This window comes from Hemiscyllium ocellatum, chromosome 24, assembly GCF_020745735.1.
Source record: "Hemiscyllium ocellatum isolate sHemOce1 chromosome 24, sHemOce1.pat.X.cur, whole genome shotgun sequence".
In the NCBI taxonomy this organism is placed as follows: domain Eukaryota; kingdom Metazoa; phylum Chordata; class Chondrichthyes; order Orectolobiformes; family Hemiscylliidae; genus Hemiscyllium; species Hemiscyllium ocellatum.
The window spans coordinates 17659262-17685123 of NC_083424.1; the positions used below are offsets into that span (position 1 = coordinate 17659262).

Sequence of the window (25862 nt, forward strand, 5' to 3'; positions counted from 1 at the left end):
CTGCACTTTTTCAGCAACATATTTTTCAGCTATTTTCTATTACTGCCAAGATTGTGGACCAATACATTTCTGCAAAGTCAACAATCAACTGCAGCATTTCAGTTTTATATTCAGGTAGCACATGCAAAACAGGATGAAGTCCATACAGTACAAAGGGCATGACCATACTGGATCTGATGTACATTATGCCTGTGTAAAAGGAGAAAAAGGTGTCGCCATTTAGCACTGCCATCTGGAAAAACCCATTTCCAATGTACAGTAATAGACTAAGATTAGATTCATCTAAAGTTCCAATAGATGATTAAATGAAATAGCAATCAGATAATCATAAGCAGTTTTGGCAAGGTAAAATTAAATTAATCCGCATGATTTTCTTTTCATTTGTGACTGCTGCCTCAGGCCCTACTTACATGAGTTTAATACGTAATAACTTTCTGTCTGTTGCACACGTACCAAGGACAGGGCAGTGTTTCCTCAGGGCCTGCTTTTTATCTCCTTTCTGGGTCTCTGTCTCCTTCATCCATTTTCTATTTTCTTTAAACCTTGTCATGGTCACAGAGGATGTTGAAAGTTCGACTCAAGGTGGTCATCCCAATTCCAGAGAACATAGAATATTCCAATCAAAGGGAATATTATTTAAGATTACTGTTCACCATCTCTAATGACAGATTCCCTTACCTCCCATCCTTGCTGCTCCACCAATCATATTTCTGTATCTGGAGAATCAACAATAGCAGGGGGAGCATGTCATTGGAAAACAAGATCAACGCTAATTGGGGCGGCACGGCTGGCTAAGTGGTTAGCACTGCTGCCCAGCAGCACCAGGGTCCCAGGTTTGATTCCAGCCTCAGGTGACTGTCTGTCTGTGTAGAGTTCGCACACTCCACCAGTGTCTACTTGGGTTTCCTCAGGGTGCTCCAGTTTCCTCCCACAGCCACAGTACTCCCATGTGCAGGTTGAGTTCCAAAGATGTGCAGGTCGAGTAAATTGCCCATAGTGTTAGGTGCATTAGTCAGAGGGTGGACTGGTAGGGAATCTAATCTAATCTAAAATATCAAGTTGACAGAATTTGTAAGTGGTGTAGCAACTCTTCTCTGATCCTGTACCCCACATTTACTCACTTTTTTTTAGATTAGACTTACAGTGTGGAAACAGGCCCTTCGGCCCAACAAGTCCACACCGACCCGCCGAAGCGCAACCCACCCATACCCCTACATTTACTCCTTACCTAACACTACGGGCAATTTAGCTTGGCCAATTCACCTGACCCGCACATCTTTGGACTGTGGGAGGAAACCGGAGCACCCGGAGGAAACCCACGCAGACACGGGGAGAACGTGCAAACTCCACACAGTCAGTCGCCTGAGTCGGGAATTGAACCCGGGTCTACAGGGGCTGTGAGGCAGCAGTGCTAACCACTGTGCCACCGTGCCGCCCACAAATAACTGGACATTGTTTTCCCACTCCTTTGTCTGATTCTCCAAACCCTTACTGGATATGTATGTATCAGACAGGAGTAACATTTTTAAATTTATCACCATCTTTATTTTCTCTTGGGTTACTGGCTATGTTTCAGAAGCTAATTCACTAGCTTCAATAGCCTGTTCAATTTGTACTCTACTCCTTCAATTGCCAGGCAGCAGGCTCTGGACTTCTCTTTTACCTCTCTACTTCACTTTTCTCCCTTAAACACTCCTTCAGCAGCTCCCACTTCAATCATGCTTTTGGTCATCTGACCAAATACTCCCACCATTTGGCTCGGTGTTTATACAGTATTCTGATTTAGTAAACTCTTATGAAGCTAGAATTTATTATCTTAAACAGTTACACTAATTATTATGGACTGCCAAAATGTCCTGTGCTGGACAATCTTATTCTTAGCAACATACACTATAACATCAGACCCCAAAGCAAAGTAATACCATTTCTAAACCAATATATTCTAATTATGTAGCTAAGAGATGTTCAGTTTTCAGTTATAATTTCTGTTGACAGATGTTACAATATTCACAATAAGAAGCAAAACCAATCCAGGTCTGATTATACCAAAACTAGATTAGATTAGACTTACAGTGTGGAAACAGGCCCTTCGGCCCAACAAGTCCACACCGACCCGCCGAAGCGCAACCCACCCATACCCCTACATTTACCCCTTACCTAAAACTACGGGCAATTTAGCTTGGCCAATTCACCTGACCCGCACATCTTTGTGACTGTGGGAGGAAACCGGAGCACCCGGAGGAAACCCACGCAGACACGGGGAGAACGTGCAAACTCCACACAGTCAGTCGCCTGAGTCGGGAATTGAACCCGGGTCTACAGGCGCTGTGAGGCAGCAGTGCTAACCACTGTGCCACCGTGCCGCCCATAAACTAGACTAGATTAGACTAGAAATCGCTTCAGAAACTCAGCAAGCCAGACAGTGTCTGTGGGGAAAAAGGCAGAGTTAACATTTTCAGTCAAATGAAGAGTCACCAAACTCAATACTAGCTCTGCTTTCTTCTTGAGAATCCTGCCAGATCTGCTGCCCTTCTCTAGCAATTTCTCTTTTTGTTTCATATCCCCAGTATCTGCAGTTCTTTATTTTAGTTTAGGTATGATTATATTTTGGGGCAAAAATAACAGGGCAATTCTTCATTAAGGAATGCTCAGAATTTCTAAATGTATTACTTTTAAACTCAATGCTTTATGCAAGTATGCAAACGATTAACATCAAAATTCACTCATCACAAGAACCAGAATGATCAAACTCCAACAAATATGTGCAGCCAACAATTCTGAAATTCCATTTAACTAAATTCAGAACACAGGATATAGCAGAACCAAGGTAAAAATCAATTTAAGTACCTGTTTTGTTCAATTTTTTTTATGGCAGCAAAGCTGAGATACCTTTCTTCTGACAACCCCACTACAACCTGCCAGCATTGCTATCCATGTTTACAAATGAAGAAAGAAAGGAGTTTTGTGAAGAGTTTTGTCAGAGAGCAATAGGCAGCACTGGGATTGTGTGAAAGTTGGGGAAAAAAACACTTATGAAGGAAAGTGAGAGAAAAAAAATCATGATAATGAATGGGCAAAGATTTGAGTGCTGACCTGGAAATACAGAAAAGGCTTTCTTGTAAAAATGAGCTCAAAGAACAAAAATGGCAGACAAGTCTGACATAAACTCAGGGCGAGCTCTAGTCTGTATTTTTAAAAATATTTATCGAAATTTATTGAGAGGATAATTTATCAGCCACGATCATAAATGATGGATCAGGCGCAAATGGCTTACCCATGCTCCTAGTTTCTATGTTTCTGCAGAATGGATTTTTTAAAAAATCAAAACAGTCAATTTAAGTCCTTTTATAATGCACCCCTCACTATTTCCGATAGCATTGTTATTGAATGCTTTTGACTTTGCCTGTAGCTGCCTAGGTCCTAATTAGTTCCAGAATGCTATCCACGTACCTCTCACTCTCTCTCCTCCTTCCTCTAAAAGTCCTCAAAACTATCTGTATGTGCAAGCATTTGGCAATCTGATCAAATACCTTGTGGCTAGGTGCAATCTTTAGTTTTATGCGCTTGGGATGATTCAAACTAAAGATGTCATATAGATAGCATTTATCACTGTTGATCTAATTTGTCTGACTGCTTCACCAAAAGTGCCAAGCCAAGAGGTAGCCTGAATGTGGATTCCCACGAACAACCAGTGCCTCATGTAAGTGGCATCCTTCAACAGAGTTGGTAAGTAGGAGTTTATTCAACATACCAATTTGATTGTGTTCTCAAAGTCACACACATACACACTTATTTGAATAGATAAACCCACTGCTGCACTTTCGCCTGCCAAGTGGAGTGTTGAAACAAATGAGAACAAGCTAACCAAAACTAAATAAGTAACAGACTGAAATTGAACATGCAATGTTCTGGATCTGAACAACTTCATTCGAAACCAATAGTACATTTGCCAACTGAGCATAAAGGAAAACATTCAACTCTTGGGACACTTAGGCAAACTGATGTTACATTCAATATCAACTTTGACCCATAATTCTTCAGAAATGACACCAAAAACAACTGTATCTTTTCAGCAAGGAAGGTTGTTTAAATTCACCAATTTATTAGTATAAACTGGCTACTGACATCGCAAGTTATTTTCACACATAGAAAGTGTTTCCTCAGTAAATTCAAAATCAACTCTCCCAAATTAAAACATTAATCGCATGAAAATGTATTCATATTCAACTGTACTTTTAACTGGACATTTATCCCAGCTATAATTCTTGCTTCCTTCAGGGTTCAAATCAATCAATTCTCGTACCACGTTGCTAATTTTAGTTCCCTTTTATATACTATTTTCTGTCTCTTGTCACTGTATTTTGCAAAGTCCCTTTCCATGTTTTTGGTTTTTGTGGCAAGATTCAGACAAATATTTTCACTTTTTTAATTCCCTGCTGTACTTCGTTATCTGACAACACAAACCTGAACACTACACTGGGCCAACAGTTCAACTCTGTCACATTTTGCTTTTATCTGAATATTGTAACCTACTTCTCGCAATCATATCGTGCTCGCGCTAAGACATGCGTCACCATGCAGATCGATCACTACTGTATTTTTTATGCCCATCTCAATCTTCCTCAAAACGACTCAAAAACGCAGAAATTTTAAAATGTCTCTCAGTCTTGCCAGTTTCCGATTATATAACACTCTCGCAGATTAAACCCCAATCCGAATCAACTGTTCTATTTCATTTATGTTTTATGGCTTCCCCTCCATCTCTCTACATGTTATTTCAGATTTAGCTGTGGGGTCACTGATCAACTGCACAATTATGTTATCCTCCACATGCACGCATTTAAAAGCTAATGGGAGGGGCAATATCATGATCTGGGAAAAATCGTTTAAATATCAATGCAGTAAATGATCAATGCGATTAGAAAGCAATATTCAAGATGCGGTTTTATATTCAGTTTTAAGATACCCACCAGTTGCAATAACCCTAATTCCGAAACCGATCCCCACAGATCAAAACACTGGTTTTATTTTGCCTATTTGGGACTCTCTGACCTGCCAAGCTGAGTGTTGGCATACTGCCGAAACGCCACAATCTTTAATTTTTTACAGAACGTGTATTATTCCCCATTCGCTTTATTCGGTTTTACCTTGGGGCGGGTGGGGGAGACTGGATCAGCGCGAGTCATTCCCAAACAACCCAGGGATAAAAGGACATAAAGGGGCCGGGGTCTGTCACCGCATTGAAGCCACTCAACGGGACTCCTGTCTCTCAGTGGCTTAACGGGAGTTTGTCTTGACCTGAATTAGTCACTCAGACCAAGATGAGCTGGTCTGACATTCGTTTTTCACCACATAGACATTTTATACATTTTAATAACTGTCTCCATCTTGCTCGCAGTCATTAGACTGCGTCAAAGTCCGGGAGTGGTTGGTGCCTCGGGCCAAGCAGGGACAGTCTGTCAGTGAATTGCAGTATTTCTCCGGGTGGTGGTTCCTGTCAAACGGACACACAAGCAATAAACGACAGGTCAGGAGGTTAGCTTGGGGTGCGGGAGTGGCTCACCTCCTGTTCGTTCTCCCCAGGCTCGGCTGAAACCCCGATCTCAGTTGGTAGCTCCACCAGGTCGGTCACTCTGATTAGGCCGTCGTGCAGGAAAAGCGTCTCCTCTTTCACCGAGAGCCACTGGGCCGAATCGGCCGCAGCTGCGGCCGCCACTGCAGCCGCCGCCGCCATGGCTCCCGAGGGCCGGCGCCAACACACGGACAGCGCGCTACCGCCTCACACCGCCGCCATTGCAACCCGTCGATCTCTTCAGCCCCTCAGCGGGGAAATGTTTACAAGAGAGGGAGAGGAAAGGGGGAAGAACACCCCAGCAACCAGAAAGGGGAGGAGAGCGGGCGGGGCAACTGGGGGGGGGGGGGAGCTCAAACACAGTCAACCCCTCCGAGGATAAACTGCCGGGAGCGCGGGGGAGGAGAGGGTTGCTGGCGGCCGCTTGGATAGGGCTGGGTCTTGGTCCCTCACTCAGTGACAGTCGGAGCGGCGCCGCTTTCACACCCAGCGGCCGTCAGCGCTCACACTGACGCCATATTGGACAGATAAGGGACAGTCCCCAAAATGCACCGCGTCACGCACGGCGGCGCGCACAACCGGCAATCCACCAGCAGGGGGCAATGGCCAGTCGGGGCTCTTCCACCAGCAGGGGCTTCACCCACCGCAGAAAGGCTGACAGCCGAGATGTCGGACAGGATTGTACGGGAGGGGTACTTCATCATTGGCATGGTTTCACGTGGGGGAAAAAAAAGGAATCCGGGTGAGCTACTCATCCGGGAGGTGCACGGGGAGGCCGATTAACCAACAGCTGGGAAATCAAAGTAGAATGGTATAAACACAGAAAGAAGGAGCCGTGAGAAAGGGGACCAATCTTCCCAGGAATGGGCAGAAGAATCGGATGAAATTCATCACAAAAATGAAAGTATACACCAGAGGCGAATCTGTAGGGAAAGTAGGGGCAACCCAATGGGGAATAGGTTTACATCAAAGAACAATTAAAAGCGGGAGGCTAACAATCCCCGGAGTGTTTTACGCTTTGGACACGATTCACGAGCAAAGAGATGTTCATTAAATAGCGAGAATACGTAACACAACAATGCACAGCAGAATTGACACACCAAGACAACCCACAATAATATACAAGAATGCAGTCAGCCGGGGCTGGGGTTGGGAGGTGTCACAGCATAAAATACTTCGCAGGGAAAGGAGTAAATAAGCGATTGTAGGAATATTCCACTATGGTAATAAAATAATACAAACTGGATAACAAAAACAAAGTGCTGGAGGAACTCAGTGGGTTGGCAATATCTGTGGAGAGAAAAGAAGATTTGCCTTTTCAGTTTTCATTTCAGATTTCAAGCAGCTGCGGTGTCTTGCTTTTATTTGAGCATATAACTGTGGGGGTCATCATTAGTGTGCAGAGTTCGGGCTTTGGGCAATAGAGGATCTACCAACGTGTTCACACATTGAACCCCTCCAGTATCAGGATAATAATATTGCATACTTTTTTGTGTTACCAAGGTACAGTATCCATCACTTAGAAGAGGATCAGTAATAAACATAAGTACAGAGGAATATATACATTGCTTCCAATGCCAGTAAAACCAAGACCAGAGGCAACAGGAGGAATCGCCACCAGGGCAGTAGCATCAATGAACACGAACTGGAGTATTGCAGCAATATGTACAAAAAGAGTCAACACAGGAATGGGAACAGTAACCGAGCATGCACAAATTGATGTACAGCAGGAATAAACTATTGGGGAAATAGCAAAAAGTTAATTGCTTGCGGAACTCGGCAAGTCTGGCAGCACCCCAATTCCAACTGCCTTGAAGAGTCACCGGACTCAAAACGTTAAATTTGCTTTCTCCCCACAGATGCTGCCATTCCTGTTGATTTTCGCCAGCAATGCCTGTTTTTGTTTTAGGTCTGCAGCATCCACAGTTCTTTATTGCAGTTTGGGGACATAGCAATATGGCTTTAGAATTGTATGAGGAACATACATTGTAGAGAAAGTAGGAATGGAAACTACGAGTAATAGTGGGAATATAGCATTGAAAACAGCTGAAGATATAAACAGGAGGAATTGACTGCTCAAAAATAGGTATATATTAAGGAGTAGTGGGGAATTTCTTAAAGCAAGATTTTGTGATGTAAACCATAGAGAAATATCCATTTCAGAAGAGGTAGGGAAGATATAACAGATGACCAATGCATAATATACTAAGGGGAACATATAATGAACCGCAAGGATAAAGTGGGACCCAAAGCAATGAGGAAAACCTGCAATCATGAATAAAACATAAGTAAATGTTGAACAGTACAGTTCAGGATCAATGGGGGGAGAACATCTTATAGCACAAAAAGGCTATGGGAATACACTAAAGAGACCGTAGAAAATATGTAAAAATGAAAGTGCATTTTGCAGGAACATTCAGGCAAACATTAAGGAAGTAATGCGGATACATCTCATGAAACAATGAAAGTGAGAGCTCTCAGAATTAAATAATAAAATGGGCAATAGGGAACATAATACGGCTAGAACTAATAAACACAGGGAAATGCTGCAGGGTCAATGATGTCAGAGGATGGTAGTGTTAGGATGCTGGTCACTGAAAGAGCCACACTCAGTAAAATACAACCCTACTATTTGCATGGTACAAAATGAATAACAAGCAATTGAACTGTGAAAACATGGAACACAGAGCTATTTTGTTAGTTTACAATGCAGGGTGCAGGGTTTTAATTCAAAATAATTAAGCTCAAATTATCTGATCATTCAAAATTGTTAACATTACATTCACACTTTGCTGTGCACCTTAAATCATTAGGTAATTCACAAATTTTTTGTGCAAAATTGACTAGAATAACAAGAATAGACTGTACTTATGGTGTTACATGTACATGCATATTCATTTCTCTATAATTGTGCTTTAGACCTACAAAAACCTCCTGAAATCAGTAATATTTGCAAGAATAATGTCACTGTACCCTCCAATATATAATGTCAAAGAATAATTCACATTATTTTTATTTCATTAATGCATCATATACATGTCCACTTCCAGTGCTAAAATCCCAGAATGTCATGCGATCAAGATAGAATGTTACTTATTTATTAGCTTTGGTAATACATTTTGCATTAGATGACAGTTCACCTCAGTTGTTGCAAAACAACAGTTTAGATTATATTTTCATTCTTGCCACCAGGGTTTTAAGCAATTGGACTGCAATAAATATAGACAGGGAAAATCTATCTGAATTTTCTGTCATTGAAAATCAATAGTCTAGCAAAATCTTTATCTAACCTTCCAAAATTTACTCAGCATATTCAATTCTTATGGTTCCTCAGGCTCCCTGTTTCCCTCCATTGCCCACCCTCATTCCTCCACCATTACTAAATAAAAATCCAAAAGAACTGCAAATGCTATAAATCAGAAACAAAAACAGAAGTAGCTGGAAGAGCTCAGCAAGTCTTGCAGCATCTGTGAAGAGAAACATTTCAGGTGCAGTGACCCTTCCTCAGACCTGTTCTGAGGAAGGTCCACCTGACCCAAACTGTTAACTCTGATTTCTCTTCACAGATCTGCCAAACCTGCTCAACTTTTCCAGCAACTGCTGTTTTTGTGTCTCTCAACCAATACAGTGCTTTCATAAGCCAGGCCTTTCTCTCATATAGCTTGTCTCAGCACTTCCAGAACAATCACCCAACTCTTCCCATGCCTCAGCAAATTACAATAATCCCACATCCAAATGTCATGTGTTGCTAAATTTATCAAGACTCTGTATTCCAAGCCATATAATATCACACTACTGCTTCTAGATCTATCAATACTCTTTGTTCTGAGCTACTTCACGTAACATCACTGACTTCTCATGGATTTGATCAATCCTTAATTCTTTAAATTCCTCAAGCATTTCCAGTCTCAAAACTACTTAAGTCCACCCACTTGATGGCCTGAAGACTTTCAAGCCTCAGACTTTGTTTACTGTAGACATAAGCCAATTGAATAGCTTTAGGTTCCAGCCTTCTTGTTGGAATACTGCAAAATTTTAAGCCCCCTCCAAGATCTCAGGGACATATCTCAGAGTCTTCTTAGACTCCAAAGTTCTTCTACCCCATAACTCCTAATTATATCAAGGTCCAGCATTCCTGGCATGCCATTCCACATTTCCATATGCACCCTCTATAGTCCTACTAGGCCCAACCCAATTCCCTCTTCCTCCCTTTCTCCCCTGGCCTAACTTGAGTATCCTCCTGGCTCCATCTTCAGTTTTGACCTTAACATAAGCTCTCTTCAGAAATGTTCATCTGAGCAAGTGGCAGTTCTATTGGCATTTGCAGCTTATCTGTTCTGCATGTAAGATCTTGAAAGATATGCTTTGAGACAGGATACTGTTACTGTACCACGGAATAAAAAAAGGCTCCGCTGATTCATTAAAAAGTGTCCTATTCCTAGAAACTATAAAACATTAGTGTACTTAGAAGGAGATATTAACTTATTTTGGACTAATTCCAAATTGCCCATTAACTGTTATGGTTTTAATATCATGCCAATATCCCTTTGTGAATTGCATTGTAAATAAGCTAGAATAGTATTGTAGCCCAGATAATGTATATTATCTGCATAAATTTTTAGGAAATGTACCAGGTGACTTATGTATTCCCTGTTCACAATTACTCTGATCAAGAAGCTACACACATTAAAAGAATTTTTAACAAACAGTGATTTCAGTTCATAACGAATACAGTCTAATTTTGGAAATTATTAGCAAGCTATTCAAGTATGGAAAGGTGATTGGTTTAAGATGCAAAACAAATAAAATAACTAGAGACTGATTTTCCTTAATTGAGTGAACACTAAAAAGCAATCTGTTGTATCAGTAAATCAAGGGATGAATCTGTAAAACAAATGATCACATCATAACCATGATCAAATTAAACTGTAATTCTATTTTCTTTTAATTCTCTATTCCCTTTGACTCTCTTTTGACCGATTGACTCCCTTGTTAAAATATCACTCCAGAGGCAGGATTAATAATGTAGCTGTTATGCATGTGTGAATCATGACAGTGAGTTAGTTGAGGTTAGTTGAGAATACTACATGGGAACCAGCTCACTGATTTTCAAATTCATTAAAAGTTTTTGCATTGTGATCTGGAATATCAATGTTTTTCATTTTCCAACCCTAGTCCAGAGATTAGTGCAGCCCCTATATGAGATTGATAGACACAGTCATAAATTTGGGATTATACCTGATACCTAAGTAAAGCAAAAACTTTATCTGTACCCTGCAGTTTGATTTGCCAGTAACCTAGTCACAGTTTGATGAGATAACTCATACATGGCATTTCAGTAATTAAGAAGGAAGTTCGGAATTAATAACCCACATACTTCTGCTGCTTCTCCTGCTTCCTGTTGGGTAGTTTTGACACTTGGATTTCTGTCTCTCGTTTGCAGCAGTTAGAGGACAGAGTTAGCCACCACCTACTGAATCAAGTTTGTTGAGATCTGCATTTTTGCACTTGGAGATTCAGGGTTTTCCTTTAGATTTATTATGCACAAATTCTATGGGGCTTGTTCTGTTCTCAGTAACCACCAGGATCAGTTTTGTAAGGCACCTGTCCTCAGAATGGTTGCCTCCCTGTTGTTATGCCAACATAATGTGCAAAAAAACCCCTTGTGATTGGTATATGCTCCAGATTCTAGAACCTCTGCATTATTTTTAATCTTGACAATCACTACGACAGTAGTATATTGACCAATCACAATACACAAAACACCTCTGATGGTCAGTGATCTCATTGCAATGTCACAATCACATGTACTCAAATGCAAATACTCAACACTAAACAATATTAGGGCTGATCATTGCTTTTTGGAATATCTTGTTGCAAAACATAAAATGACATTACTCTTGGGCCAAGGGATTGCATGCAATGACAACAAGTCATGTCGACCAGAGGAGTCAGATATTTATATTGATATAACAAAGCTTGAGGTTGTGTTCTTCACCTCCTTATGCTTGAGCTATTTAAAATAATTCTACACAATGATGATTTGTTCTTACAGCTACAATTTAGTCAGTATAATTTCAGAACCAGATAGAAGAACAATGATGACATTAATATAACTCTACACATTTAGCTTTATTGTAAATTTCATGCCAGTCATTTTTGTCAGTCTTCTGAATATATAGATGGAGTTTTGATAGAACTCTTGAGTTATGAACGATGTTGGGCACCAGTCACTTAAAAAGTTCCAAAGTTTCCAGATTGCATATCCAGATATTCTTAGACTTCCACAAAAACTCCCAGAACACAGATCCATATTCTCATTTGTCCCACATTTTCTTTTATCTATCCTTGTTGCAATACATTTCTGACTGCGTCTCTCCCCTTCTAACCCAATACATGTTGAGCTGAATCTTGTCACATTTTGGAAAAGTAACATTTTTGCCATGTTTCATGGAAGGTATCTCTCCTCAGGTCCAAGGTTCTTTTCTTGCACAAACATGCCAGACTCACCTCATTAACTAACCACTCTGTTAACTAACTCTTACCTGATACTAGTCTGATTTTCCTCTTTGCCCTAAACAGAAATACTCACCACTACCAGGATATGCTGACCGGCACAGCTGGTCAGGCAGCGTCCGAGGAGCAGGAGAATCAATGTTTTGAGCATGAGCTCTTCATCAGGAATGGAGGGGGGAGTTGAAGTGTTCGGCCACAGGGTGATGGGTTTGTTTAGTCCAAGAAATGTACTCTGAAACGTTCCGCAATTTGGCATCCCGCTCCCCAGTGTAGAGGAGACCACACTGAGAGCAACAGACACAGTAGACGACATGTGTGGAAGTACAGGTAAATTTTTTTTGGATGTAGAAGGATCCTTTGCGGCCTTGGACGGAGGTGAGGGGGAGGTCTGGGCACAGGTATTGCACTTCTTGCAGTGGCAAGGAAAGGTGTCGGGAGTGGACGGTGGGTTTTGGAGGGCACGGACCAAACAAGGGAATCTTGGAGGGAACGCAAATAGGGGTGGGGAGGGAAATATATCCCTGGTGGTGGTGTCTGTTTATAGATGGTGGAAATGGTGGAGGATGACATGTTGTATCCAGAGGTTGATGGGGTGGAAGGTGAGGACCAGAGGGGTTCTGTCTATGTTGCAATTGGAGGGGTGGGGTTCAAGGGTGGAGGTGCAGGAAGTGGAGGAATTGCACTAGAGGGCATTGTTGACCATGTGGGAGGTTCTGTCGTGAAATTGGTCCACCTGGAAGCAGATACCGAGGAGGCTGAGGAATTGGGAATACAGGATATTGTTTTTGCAGGAGGCAGGTGGGAGGAGGTATAGTCCAGGTAGCTGTGAGAGTTGGTGGGTTTGAAATATATGTCGATGTCCAGAAAGGGGAGGGAGGTATCCGAGATGGTAGAAGGCTTTTGTGAAGTTGATGAACTGTTTAACCGCCTTGTGGGAGCATGAGATGGCGCCAATACAGTCATCGATGTAGTGGAGGAAAAGGTGGGGAGGGGTTCCCGTTTGTCTGCGTAAGATGGACTGTTCCACATACCTGGCAAAGAGACAGGCATTGCTGGAGCCTATGGCTATCCTCTTGGTCTAGAGAAAGTGGAAGGATTCGAAGAAGAAATTGTTGAGGGTGAGGACCAATCAAATAAGTGTGACAGTGAAAGGGTACTAATTGGAGGAAGAAACAAAGAGCCTTGGAGGCCTTCATCATGGTGGATGGATGTATACAATGACTGGATGTCCACAATGAAGTTGAGATGTTGGGAATCGGGGAAACAAAAGTCAGGGAGGAGGCGGAGGGCGTGGGTGGTGTCCTGAATGTATGTGGGGAGATGCTGGACCAAGGGGGACAGGATGGTGTCAAGGTATGCAGGGATAGATTTGGTGGAGCAGGAGCAGGCTGAGATGATTGGTCGATCAGGGCAGTCAGTTTTATGAATTTTGGGTAGAAGGTAGAACTGGGTGGTGTGGGGTTCCCAGACTATGAGGTTGGAGGCTGTTGGTGGGTGATCTCCTGAGATGATAAGATTGTGTACGGTCTGGGAGATGAGGGTTTGGTGATGGGAGGTGAGGTTGTGGTCGAGGGGACAATAGGAAGAGGTGACCGTGAGTTGGCATCTGGCTTCAGCAGTGTAGAGGTCAGAGTGCCAAACTACCACTCTGCCACCCCACCCCCTCTTTGTTTGCTGGTTTGATGGTGAGGTTGGGGTTGGAGCAGAGGGAGTGGAGGGCTGCTTGTTGTGAGGGTGAGAGGTTGAAGTGGGTGAGAGGGGTGAACAGGTTGAGGCGGTTAATGTTGCGGTGGCAGTTGGAGTTGAAGAGATCGAGGGCGGGTAGCAGCATGGGTGTCCAGGTGGATGGGGTGTGTTGGAGGCAGGAGAAGGGGTCCTTGGAGGGTGACGGGTGTCCTGATGGAAAAAGTAAGCCCAGAGGTGGAGGCAGCTGAAGAAAATTTTGAGATTGCAATGTCTCTCATTCCTGATGAAGAGCTTATGCTTGAAACATCGACTCTCCTGCTCCTCAGGAATGACCCGCTGTGCTTTTCCAGCACCACACAGTTCAACTCTAATCTCCAGCATCAGAAGAACTCACTTTTTCCCTGCTACTGGGTTATTCCATGAACCCTGGCACAAGAATTATCTTTAAAAGGCTGTTGTGCATCTCCTCAAGCCCTGTCAATCTACAGCTGCTCTCCACAGTTCATAAGATTTTCCCTAGATATGGTAGATAAGGGGAAATTGCCACTAGCTTTGTGCACAAGAATTTGGATATCTTGGTGGAGGGGTGGTGCAGAATAGGAACATCCTGTTCCCACAGAATTAGCAGAAGAGACCACAACATCAGGGCCTACCTGCCTGCCTAGTCTAAGGTTCCCACTCAGGTCAGTGCAGTCTTAGCGAACTAGAGGAACACTGAGCAGGAAGAAGGTCAACGACCAACTCTGCCCCACTGGGGTAGGTCTACCATCTTTTATCTGCTATCTCACACTGACTCTATGTCTTCTACTGCACACATTTCCCACAAAGTCTGATGCTCTACCATTCTCACTATCATATATAACAACTCACTCACTCTTAACCAACTTATTTCCCCCCAAACCACTAACCCTGCATGGCCACTGTGGTTACCTACTCACTCATTCAGGACACCTTATCACCTTCCCTCTATATGCATTAGCACTGACACCTATGCTACACATTTGCAACTTACTCAATCCCCTTCTCCCATACAAGGAGAAAACAGTAGGTCAGAAAGAGCTAAGACCAGTGGCTGTGCTCAACATTTGGCTCCTCAGCCCCTATAAGGAAATGATTCTGATCCTGACCGTCGTGACTAGATAAATGACCGTGGCCAGACCTCTGTACTGATATTAAAGACTGCCCTTGACTTACTGCACCCAGATCCCCTGACTGAAGGATATCTCACTTGATTTGACTGAGGACATGGGAACCTCAGCACTTGCAATTTCCTTCCAAGTCACAAACCATCCTGTCATGGAACTATATCACCATTCCTCCAATGTCTCAGAGCTGCTCTCCTAACAGCACCCTGAATGTACATTACATCACAAAAACCGTTGCAGTTAAAGAACACAGATGACCACTACTACCACGCTTCCTTCTCAAGGGCAAGTAGGAAGGAGCAACAAATGCTGCCCTATCAGCATTGCTTACTTTTATTAATTAATTTTTTAAAAAGTAGTGACTTATCAAAGGGGAAATCTGACTATTACTAGTATTATAATTAGTTATTGGTGCAATTCCTGTGAATGGAATCAAAGTTTCTCCCATTGCAGTTTTTGTTCCTATTCTGTCCTCTTTTCCCTGCCCCTGGTTTCCCATTTTTGTTTGTGTGCCTCTGGGTTCTGACAACATTTTGCCCAACAGCTGTGAGAGTGAAACTATGAGCAAAGATATTAAAGCACTGGAGGCCTAACCATTGTAAGACAAATTCAAAATCATATGTTGAAATGTCACATGGTCAGACATTCAATCATAAAACCTCTGGAAATTCCCCAGACTAGTGAGAATTCCTAATGACAGTGAAATCTCCTGTACCAGGACATTGGTGAGGCCACACTAGGAATATCGTGTTCAGTTTTGGTCACCTTGTTATAGGAAGGATGTTACTAAATTGGAAAGAGTGCAGAAGAAATTTACAAGGATGTTGCTTGGCCTCAGTGGTTTGAGTTATAGGGACAGGTTGACAACCTAGGACTTTTTTCTTTAGAGAGTAGAAGACTGAGGGAACACCTTATAAAGGTGTATAAGATCATGAGAGGCATGGATAAGATGAATGCACTCTGTCTTTTTCCCAGGGTTGGGGAATTAAGGGCTAGATGGCATCAGTTTAAGATTAGAGGGAAAAGAATAAAATGGCATTTGACCAAATACATGAATAGGAAAGGATTTGAATGATATGGGCCAAGTCCAAGGAAGTGGGGTTAGCGTGGTCATTTTGGTCATCATGGACCAGTTTGGGTCAAAGGGCCTATCTCCGTGCAGTTGTTAAAAATCACACAATACTAGGCTATCATCCAACAGGTTTATTTAGAAGTACAAGCTTTTGGAGCGCTGCTTCTTCATCAGGTAGCTAATGGGGCAGGATCTTAGGACTTCCACATCTGTGCTGTAGGACTCTATGGCATTGTTTCCATTAGGTAAAGTAATTAGGAAAATATTTTGCTTTGATGTTCTTTAACAAGCTTTTAGTAGTTGATACAAAACTGGCAGAAGTCATCTTTTAAAATCTGGTTTATTATTAAGATCTTTTTCCCTCACAGAATTTTCAGTGAGATATCTTTCTGAAGAATTTCAATGTCATTATTTGGAAATGTTAGCTTCCTGAATTTAATGCCTCACATTGTACCAGCTGAAGCAGCACTTGGTTCACTGGATCTTTGTGATTGCTTACTAATAATGTTGATTGTGAACAGTGCTTCATCCATTGCGGCATATGACGACTAATATTTTGCTTATTAAAAACTAATGCATACATAGATCCCTTCTCTGAGGCCCATAGATTAGAGAATGTTAATCTGTCTTCCTATTAAAATCGAGGAACTTTTAAATCATTATCCACTTCTGCTTGATCAACCTTGTCTTTTTACATGTTCTTGCCAAATATTTGTCTCAGTATTTTGCCCTTAATTTAGAGCCCTCATTTAAGAAAGGTAGAGTTGTCCCTGTGTGTCCAGGATTATAGGAATGACAGTATGGTTACATGCTAAAGGAGGCCATTTAGCCCTTCATGTCTATGCCAGCTTTCTGCAAGAACAACATCGCTCTTTATTCCCATTCTTCTGCCTTTTCCCTGTTGTGTGACAATTATTTTCTCTTCAGATGGTTATCTAATTGCCTTTTGAATGATACAATTTTATCTGCCTCCACCAAACTCTCAGTTACTGCATTCCTGATATTAATCACTTGCTACATAGAAAAGATTTTCCTCATGTTCCCATCCCTTCTTTTGTCATTCAGTGTGTGTATCCTCTGTCTCTCCAATTCTATATAGAACATTTATGATAGTGAACACTCTTTCAAACTTTCTCTCAACCTTCTCTAGGGAGAACAAGCTTAATTTCTCTACTCTATTGTCACAAGGCTTTCTGTACCATCTTTAAAGTCTTCACATCCTTTCTCAAATCCGAGAATAGGACACAAAATCAGTTAAGAGTGAATCAGTGTTTTATAACATTTTACCACAACTTTCTTCCTTTTGCTCATTATGCCTCTGAGTGAAGAGCCCAGGATCCGATCCCATTTGCCTTTTCAATGAATTTCCCAACCTGTTTTGCTACATTCAATGATTTCTGTATATGAATCCACAAGCACTCAGTCCATGCATCCTTTAGAATTGTACCCTTAAGATTATGTTGCCTCTCCCAATTCTTCATATAAAAATAAATTACTTTACACTTCTCAGCATTAAATTTCACCTGTTACTTATTCTCATTCCATGATTGTTCCCTCTTGAAGTCTATCATTATCCCACTCATATTCACAATACTACAATTTTTGTGTCATCCACAAATTTTGTAATTGCACTCTGTAAATTCATGAATTAATAAATCAAGAAAACCAATAATTCTTGTACCGACACCTCAGAGAATGCTGTAGTGACTGGAATGAGGTTGGCCAGGTGAACTTCATAGAATATGAGTTCCCTGGCTGGGAATGTTAACCTGGTCCAATCAGGGAGTCCTGGCTGACAGATATAAATAAGAGTGGCCAGGTCCAGGCAGCGGGCCGTGGAGGGGGTGGTTAGGGCTGACTGCCTGCCCCTCTTCCGTGGTTACGTCAGAGCCTGGGTGCCCTTGGAGAAGGAGCATGCGGTGTCCACCAACACCCTGGATTTGTTCAGGGAGAGGTGGGTGCCGCAGGGAGTGGAGTGCATTATTTCCCCCTCCAACTCTATTTTGATTTTGTCCCTGCCCTCCCCTTCACTGTTTGTTCACACAGCATTGCCCTTTGACGTGAAGGGAACTGCTTGTCACTGGCCACCCGGTGCTTTCCTATCTTCCTGGTGGTGGAAATTGAATAAAGATTCGTGCACCTTGTGTCTCTCACTGTGTCTCACACCTGCACACACACACCATTGGTGCTGGGGAAAAATAAGGACTACTGCAGTTAGACGGTAGGGCGGGGGTTATAAAAAAGAGAAAGAAGAAAAAAAAACAGGATTGTTTTCCTATCAAAAAAAGAATAAGAGGGGCAGGGGTGCTGTTCACACTAGGAACCAGCACTGAGCCAGCTGGGTCAGTGTCATGTACTGTGCACATGCAAGTAAAGGGTGACTTAGTGATGAGATACTGGCCTTTGTGGAGTTATTTCAGTGGCAACAAGAGAAAAACACACTTTTGAAGAGATTCACTCACAACAGCTGTCTTTGAGTTGGGGTAAACCTTTCTGGTATTATGCTGCTATTTTAAAAGCTTGACATGTTTGATCCTGCTGTCAAAGACTGGGCCCAGTATATGGAAAGAATGCCTCATTTTTTTTCTAGGCAAATGATTTTGGGGCAGATAAAAAGCAGCAAGTAATTCTCCTGACATCTTGTGGACCCACAGCTTTTTCAGTCATTAGAAGCCCAACCTTCCCAGGGGCGCCAGATGAGAAAATCTTTCAAGAGTTGACAAAGGAATATTATGATCTCAAACCTCCTCTAATTCTGCAGCACTATTGGTTTTACTTGGCAGTTCAGGAACCAGAGGAATCCATGTCAGGAAGTTTGATGAAGTTGAGATGACTAGCAGAGGCATGTGATTTTGGTTTAACCTAAGTGAGATGCTGAGAAACTGATTGGTATATGGGATTAATGATGTGACCATGCAAAAGTGCCTACTAGCTGAAGTGCAACTGGATTTCAAATAGGCACTACAACTGGCTTTATCAATAGGAAATGCAGCAAGCAAAGCTTATGAGTTACAGGGTTTTTTTTTAGAAGTGGAAACCCTCAACAGGTTGACTGAGCTTGAGGAACACATTTAAGTGAAGGTAATGACATAGCCTCACTCAGGACCCATCCTGAACAGAGGGAGCTTTCAGCTCCAAAGCCCCAAGACAAAGCCAAGTCTTGGCCAAACAGTTAAAATTTTCTCAAGGATCCAGACCATCAAGCTGTTGTAGTTGCTGCCAATATGTGGACTTGAGACAGAAAAAGAATTCTACGTAGCCTGAACTGAGTAAGAGAACTAACAGGCTGGTACCTCAGAGAATGTACATCCTGGAAAGTCCAGCTGGTTTGGAAGAGTTAAATTGCTTAGCAAGATCCAGATCTGAACCAATCAAAATAAATGTTTGGTTAAATGGTCGACAAGTTCTAATGGAGGTTGATAGCGGCACAGTTGTATCAGTGATTATGGAACTAGACTTTATCAAAATTTGCTGTGGATTCCAACTCTTAAGTTTGCAAAAGACCTTGGCTAGGCTGAGAACCTGTATCGGGGAACGCCTACAGATTAAAGGAACAATGTCAGTTCTGATCTCTTATGGGAAGCAACTGGGTGAGATTACTTACAGTGTGGAAACAGGCCCTTCAGCCCAACAAATCCGTACCGACCCACCCCCCTACATTTATCCTTCACCTAACACTACGGGCAATTTAGCAAAGCCAATTCACCTAACCTGCACATTTTTGGACTGTGGGAGGAAGCCAGTGCACCCGGAGGAAACCCACGTAGACAATGTGCAAACTCCACACAGTTGCCTGAGGCAGGAATTGAACCCGGGTCTCTGGCACTGTGAGGCAGCAGTGCTAACCACTGTGCCACAGATTGTAGTAAAGGCCTTGGGCCCAAGTTTGATGGGGCAAGATTCAACTTGACTGGCTCAACATTTTTCAAGTAGAAAATGGCTGCCTGAATGAAGTCTTCATTAAATATATGAAAGTTTTTCAGGAAGATCTAGGGACTGTCAAAAGGGGCAAAGGCCAAAGGGAAATACACCTTTATAGACAAGGAAGGTTTGGCAGTCATCTTTGGTGTGAGAAAGCTCCATCAATATCTTTACAGATGTAAATTTGTAGTAGTAACTACAAACCCCTGCTAGGGCTGCTTAAAGTGGATGGGGCCGTGCTACCCATAGATTCAAGTCAAATTCGTACTTGTGGTTATGTTTGCCAATCTGGGAAGTTGATTGCAAACATTTCATCCCCTGTCTAGGTGATATCTTCATTGTTTTGGAGCTTCCTGTGAAGCGCGGCTGTACTGTGTCATTTGGAATTTATTTGGTTCCATTCCTGCTACTTCCAGTTGCCGGTTCCGGTTATTCATTGTAGTGGCCGGTATATTGGGTCTAGGTCTATGTACTTGTTGATGGAGTCTTCTAGATATTCTCTGGCTACACTCTGTTTGGCTTATCCTATGATCGTTGTGTTGTCCCAGTCAAATTTGTGGTCTTTGTCATCTGTGTGTGTTCTGAGTGCGTACAATTACAAGTTGGAACACCATCTGAAAGGCCAAGTGGCAAATGCAACTACCTTAAGCTGCCTCCTGCTGATGGATACCTCATCAGTGATGTCGCCACTGGAAGATTCCAATTTGGCTTTAAACTTTCTGGACACTCTTTCAGTCACTGCTGACAATATTAGACTGTGCACACAAAAAAGATCCCATCCTGGCAAAACTAAAACAGCTGATGGTGATTGGGAAAACAAAAGGGTCATCACATTCAGAATTGAAACCTTTCTGGACCCAACTGGACCAAATCATCACAGAGGACAGCATATTATTATCAGAAGTAAGAGTGATAATCCATTGCAAAGGTCGCCAACAGATACTGGCTTTTTGAAGTCCATGTACACTGCATCAATCATATTACCTTCAGCAAGTGTCTTTGTTATCTGGGATGAAAAATCTTTCAGATATGGATACATATATTCAGATACAAAATGATCCAAGATGGCAGTACAGTAGAGCACTTCAGACAGATCTTGTCTGCTCTGTCCATTTCTCTTTTTCTCTCTTTTTTCCTTCTATTTTGTGTTCTTTTCCTCCTCTCTTCTTTCTTCTCTCGGCGATGGACTCCTGGCCGCCGACTCTCAGCCTCATACCCAGCACAGACCTGGCAAGGCAGCCTCCCGGCCTGGCAGGGTGACATCCCAGCTTGGTGTGGCAAGCTCCAAGCCTGGTGGTCTTTTGGCCCAGTGTAGTGATCGTTTGGCCCAGGTTAATGGTTTGGCGGACTTCATTGTGGCGATCTTTTAGCCCAGCATGGCAGCATCTCAGCCTGGTGTGCCAGTCTTCTGACCTAGCCTGGTAGTCTTGTGGCTCCGTGTGGCAGACTCTTGACCTGGTGTGGTGGTCTTTCAGCTCCATGTGGCAGACTCTCACTGGCATGGTGGTATTTTGGCCTTACATGGTCATCTCTCACTGCCCTACAGTGATGGTCTCTTGGCCCAGCACAGTGGGCCTTTGGTAGTACAGGGCAGTCTCTTAACCCGACATGGCCTCAGCGTGAACCTCTGGTCTTCGGTGATTCTTTGAAGTGTGGTTCTATAGTGGCTAAGCACTTCAGAAAGACTGTAATGTTTGAAATTTCATTTTTATACTACAACTAAAAATGTTTGCAATATGTAATTTTTAATCTTATTGTCTTTGCTTTACGCAATACTATAATTATTGCAAGGTTTAACTTTTAACTTTCTTTCTACCTTGTTCTTAAGATTCTGTACTAGGTACTTGTACCCAAGATGGTGCCTTGTGTGGCAACATTATACACATTTCACTCTAACTCCTGTACCTTTGTACTTGAATACACATTACAATACATCAAAATCCAATCTAAAGTCAAAATCATAAGATTTTCAGGATCAACTGAAGCTTTGAAAATATTATTTTGAAATAAGGCTATAAGTTAAGCAAAGTATTGCAACCAAGTGAAATCTGCCATTTTTAATTCGAGTCATAGATTCATAGAGATGTACAGAACGGAAACAGACCTTTTAATCAAACTCATCCATGCTGACCAGGTATCCCAACCCAATCTAGTCCCACCTGCTAGCACTTGGCCCAGAATCCTCCAAACCCTTCCTATTCATATACCCATCCAAATGCCTTTTAAATGTTGCAATTGCACAAGCCTCCACCATTTCCTCTGTCAGCTCATTCCACACACGCACCACCCTCTGAAAGAAATAGTTAACCCTTAGGACTTGTTTATATCATTCCCCTCATCCTAAACCTATGTCCTCTAGTTCTGGTCTTTCCCAACCCAGGGAAAAGTCCTTGTCTATTTACCCTATCCATGCCCCTCATGATTATATAAACCTCTATAATTTAAGATAATGTAAAATTTAAAACCTCTGAAAGATAGAATCAAGGAAATCCCTGAGGCCTTCTATAGGTATATCAGGAATAAAGGAATGACTAGAGTAAGATTAGGGGAAATCAAAGATACTAATGGAAAATTGTGTGTGGCACCCGAGGCAGAGGAGAAGCCCTTAATGAATATTTTTCATCAGTATTACATAGGAAAATGGCAATGTTTGTAACAATACAAGGTACAGCCTACAAAATAAGATGGGATTGAGGTTGACAAATAGGAGTTTTTAGCAATTTTAGAAAATCTGAAAGTAGATAAGACCCCTGGACCAGATGAGATTTATCCTCAGATTCTCTGGGAAGCCAGGGAGGAGATTGCAGAGTCTTTAGCTTCGATCTTTATGTCATCATTGTCACCAGGAGTACTGCCAGAAGACTGGAGGATAGCAAATGTTCCCCGTTTAAGAAAGGGAGTGAGGACAATCCTGATAATTTTAGGCGAGTCACCCTTACTTCAGTTGTGGGTAAGATGTTGGAAAAGATTATTAGAGATAGGATTTATAATCATCTGAGAAGGAAGAAGTTGATTAGGGATAGTCAACATAGTTTTGTGAAGGGTAGGTTGTGCCTCACTAACCTGATTGAGTTCTTCGAGAAGATGACGAAACAGGTGTTTGAAGGTAAAGCGGTTGATATGGCGTTTATGGACTTAAGTAAGGTGTTTCATAAAGTTCCACACGGTAGGCTATCACACAAAATATGGAGTTTTGGGTTTGAAAGTGATTTAGTGGTTTGGATGAGAAATTGGCTCGCTGAAAGAAGACAGAGGGCAGTGGTCGATGGGAAATGTTCATCCTGGAGCTCAGTTACCAGTAGTGTACCACAAAGATCTGTTTTGGGGCCACTGCTATTTGTCATATTTATAAATGATCTGGATGTGGGCATAGAAGGATGGGTTAGCAAATTTGTGGATGACACTAAGGTAGGCAGAGTTGTGGATAGTGCTGAAGAATGGTGTGGGTTACAGAAGGACATAGACAAGGTGCAGAGCTGGGCTGAGAAGTGGCAAATGGAGTTCAATGCAGAAAAGTGTAAGGTAGTTCACTTCAGAAGAAATAAAAGGAATGTAGGGTACTGAGCTAATTGTAAAATTCTTGGCAGTGTAGATAAACAGAGAGATCTCAGAGTCCGGATGCATAAATCCCTGAAAGTTGCCATCCAGGTTGTAGACAATAGACAATAGGTGCAGAAGTAGGCCATTCTGCCCTTCAAGCCAGCACCACCATTCATTATGATTATGGCTGATCATCCTCAATCGGTATCCTGTTCTTGCCTTATCCCCATAACCCTTGATTCCATTTAATCCTTAAGAGCTCTATCCAACTCTTTCTTGAAAGTATCCAGAGACTTGGCCTCCACAGCCTTCTGGGGCAGAGCATTCCACACACCCACACTCTCTGGGTGAAGAAGTTTCTCCTCAATTCTGTTCTAAATGGCTTACCCTTATTTTTAAACTGTGTCCTCTGGTTCAGGACTCACCCGTCAGTGGAAACATGCTTCCTGCCTCCAGAGTGTCCAATCCTTTAATAATCTTATACGTGTCAATCAGATCTCCTCTCAGCCTTCTAAACTCAAGTGTATACAAGCCCAGTTGCTCCAATCTTTCAACGTAAGATAGTCCCGCCATTCCGGGAATTGACCTTGTGAACCTACGCTGCACTCCCTCAATAGCCAGAATGTCTTTCCTCAAATTTGAAGACCAAAACTTCATACAATATTCCAGCTGCGGTCTCACCAGGGCCCTGTACAGCTGCAGGAGAACCTTTTTGCTTCTATACTCAATTCTTCATGTTATGAAGGCCAGCATGCTATTAGCTTTCTTCACTGCCTGTCGTACCTGCATGCTTGCTTTCATTGACTGATGTACAAAAACACCTAGATCTCGTTGTACTGCCCCTTTACCTAACTTGACTGCATTTAGGTAGTACTCTGCCTTCCTGTTCTTTCCACCAAAGTGGATAACCATACATTTATCCACATTAAACTGCATCTGCCATGCATCTGTCCATTCATGTAGCCTGTCCAGATCACCCTGTAATCTCCTAACATCCTCCTCACATTTCATCCTGCCACCCAGCTTTGCATCATTAGCAAATTTGCTATTTTTACTTTTAATGCCATGATCTATATCATTAATGTATATTGTAAAAAGCTGCAGTCCCAGCACTGACCCCTGCGGTACCCCACTGGTCACCGCCTGCCATTCCAAAAGGGAGCCGTTTATCACTACTCTTTGTTTCCTGTCAGCCAACCAATTTTCAATCCAAGTCAGTATTTTGCCCCCAATACCATGTGCCCTAACCTTGCTCACTAACCTCCTATGTGGGACTTTATCAAAGGCTTTCTGAAAGTCCAGGTACACTACATCCACTGGATCTCCCTTGTCCATCTTCAGAGTTACATCCTCAAAAAATGCTAGAAGATTAGTCAAGCATGATTTCCCCTTCATAAATCCATGCTGACTCTGACCTATTCTGCTACTGCTATCCAGATGTGTTGTAATTTCATCCTTTATAATTGACTCCAGCATCTTTCCCACCATTGAGGTCAGACTAACTGGTCTATAATTCCCTGCTTTCTCTCTCTCCCTCATTTCTTAAAAAGTGGGACAACATTAGTCACCCTCCAATCCGCAGGAACTGATCCTGAATCTATAGAACATTGGAACATGATCACCAATGCATCCACAATTTCTAGAGCCATCTCCTTCAGTACCCTGGGATGTGGACCATCAGGTCCCAGGAACTTATCAGCCTTCAGACCTAATAGTCTCTCCAACACCATTTCCTGGCAAATATAAATTCCCTTCAGTTCAGGTCCTTCAGACACTGTTACCTCTGGGAGATTGCTTGTGTCTTTCCCAGCGAACACAGATCTGAAGTACCAATTCAACTCTTCTGCCATTTCTTTGTTCCCCATAATATATTCACCCGTTTCTGTCTTCAAGGGCCCAATTTTAGTCTTAACCATTTTTTTTTGTTTCACATACCTAAAAAAGCTTTTACTATCCTCCTTTATATTTTTGGCCAGTTTACATTTGTACCTCATTTTTTTCTCTGTGTCTTTCCTCCTTAGTAATCCCCTGCTGTTCTTTAAAATCTTCCCAGTCCTCCGTTTTCCCACTCATCTTTGCTATGTTATACCTTTTCTCTTTTGACTTTATATGTTTCTTAACTTCCCTTGTCAGCCACGGCCACCCCTGCCTCCTTATAGGATCTTTCTTCCTTTTTGGAATGAACTGATCCTGCATCTTCTGCATTATACCCAGAAATACCTGCCATTGTTGCTCAACTGCCATCCCTGCTAGGGTATTGCACCATTGAACTTTGGCCAGCCCCTCCCTCATAGCTCCATAGTTCCCTTTATTCAACTGAAATATTGTCACTTCCGATTATACCCTCTCCCTTTCAAATTGCAGATTGAAGCTTATTGTATTATGGTCACTACCTCCTAATGGCTCCTTC

The 25862-nt window shown here is 42.3% G+C and overlaps 1 protein-coding gene across 2 annotated transcripts in view; it reads right to left on the bottom strand.

Annotated features, from left to right (window-relative positions):
* Positions 1-6082, bottom strand: part of LOC132827079 (probable E3 ubiquitin-protein ligase HECTD4) — a 302053-nt gene extending 295971 nt beyond the window's left edge. For both annotated transcript variants that reach the window (XM_060843537.1, XM_060843536.1), the window contains exon 1: positions 5564-6082. In XM_060843537.1, coding sequence (XP_060699520.1) covers positions 5564-5734 — 171 coding nt within the window. In that variant the 5' untranslated portion in view covers positions 5735-6082. The remainder of the gene's footprint in view (positions 1-5563) is intronic.
* Between the last annotated feature and the right edge of the window lie 19780 nt (positions 6083-25862).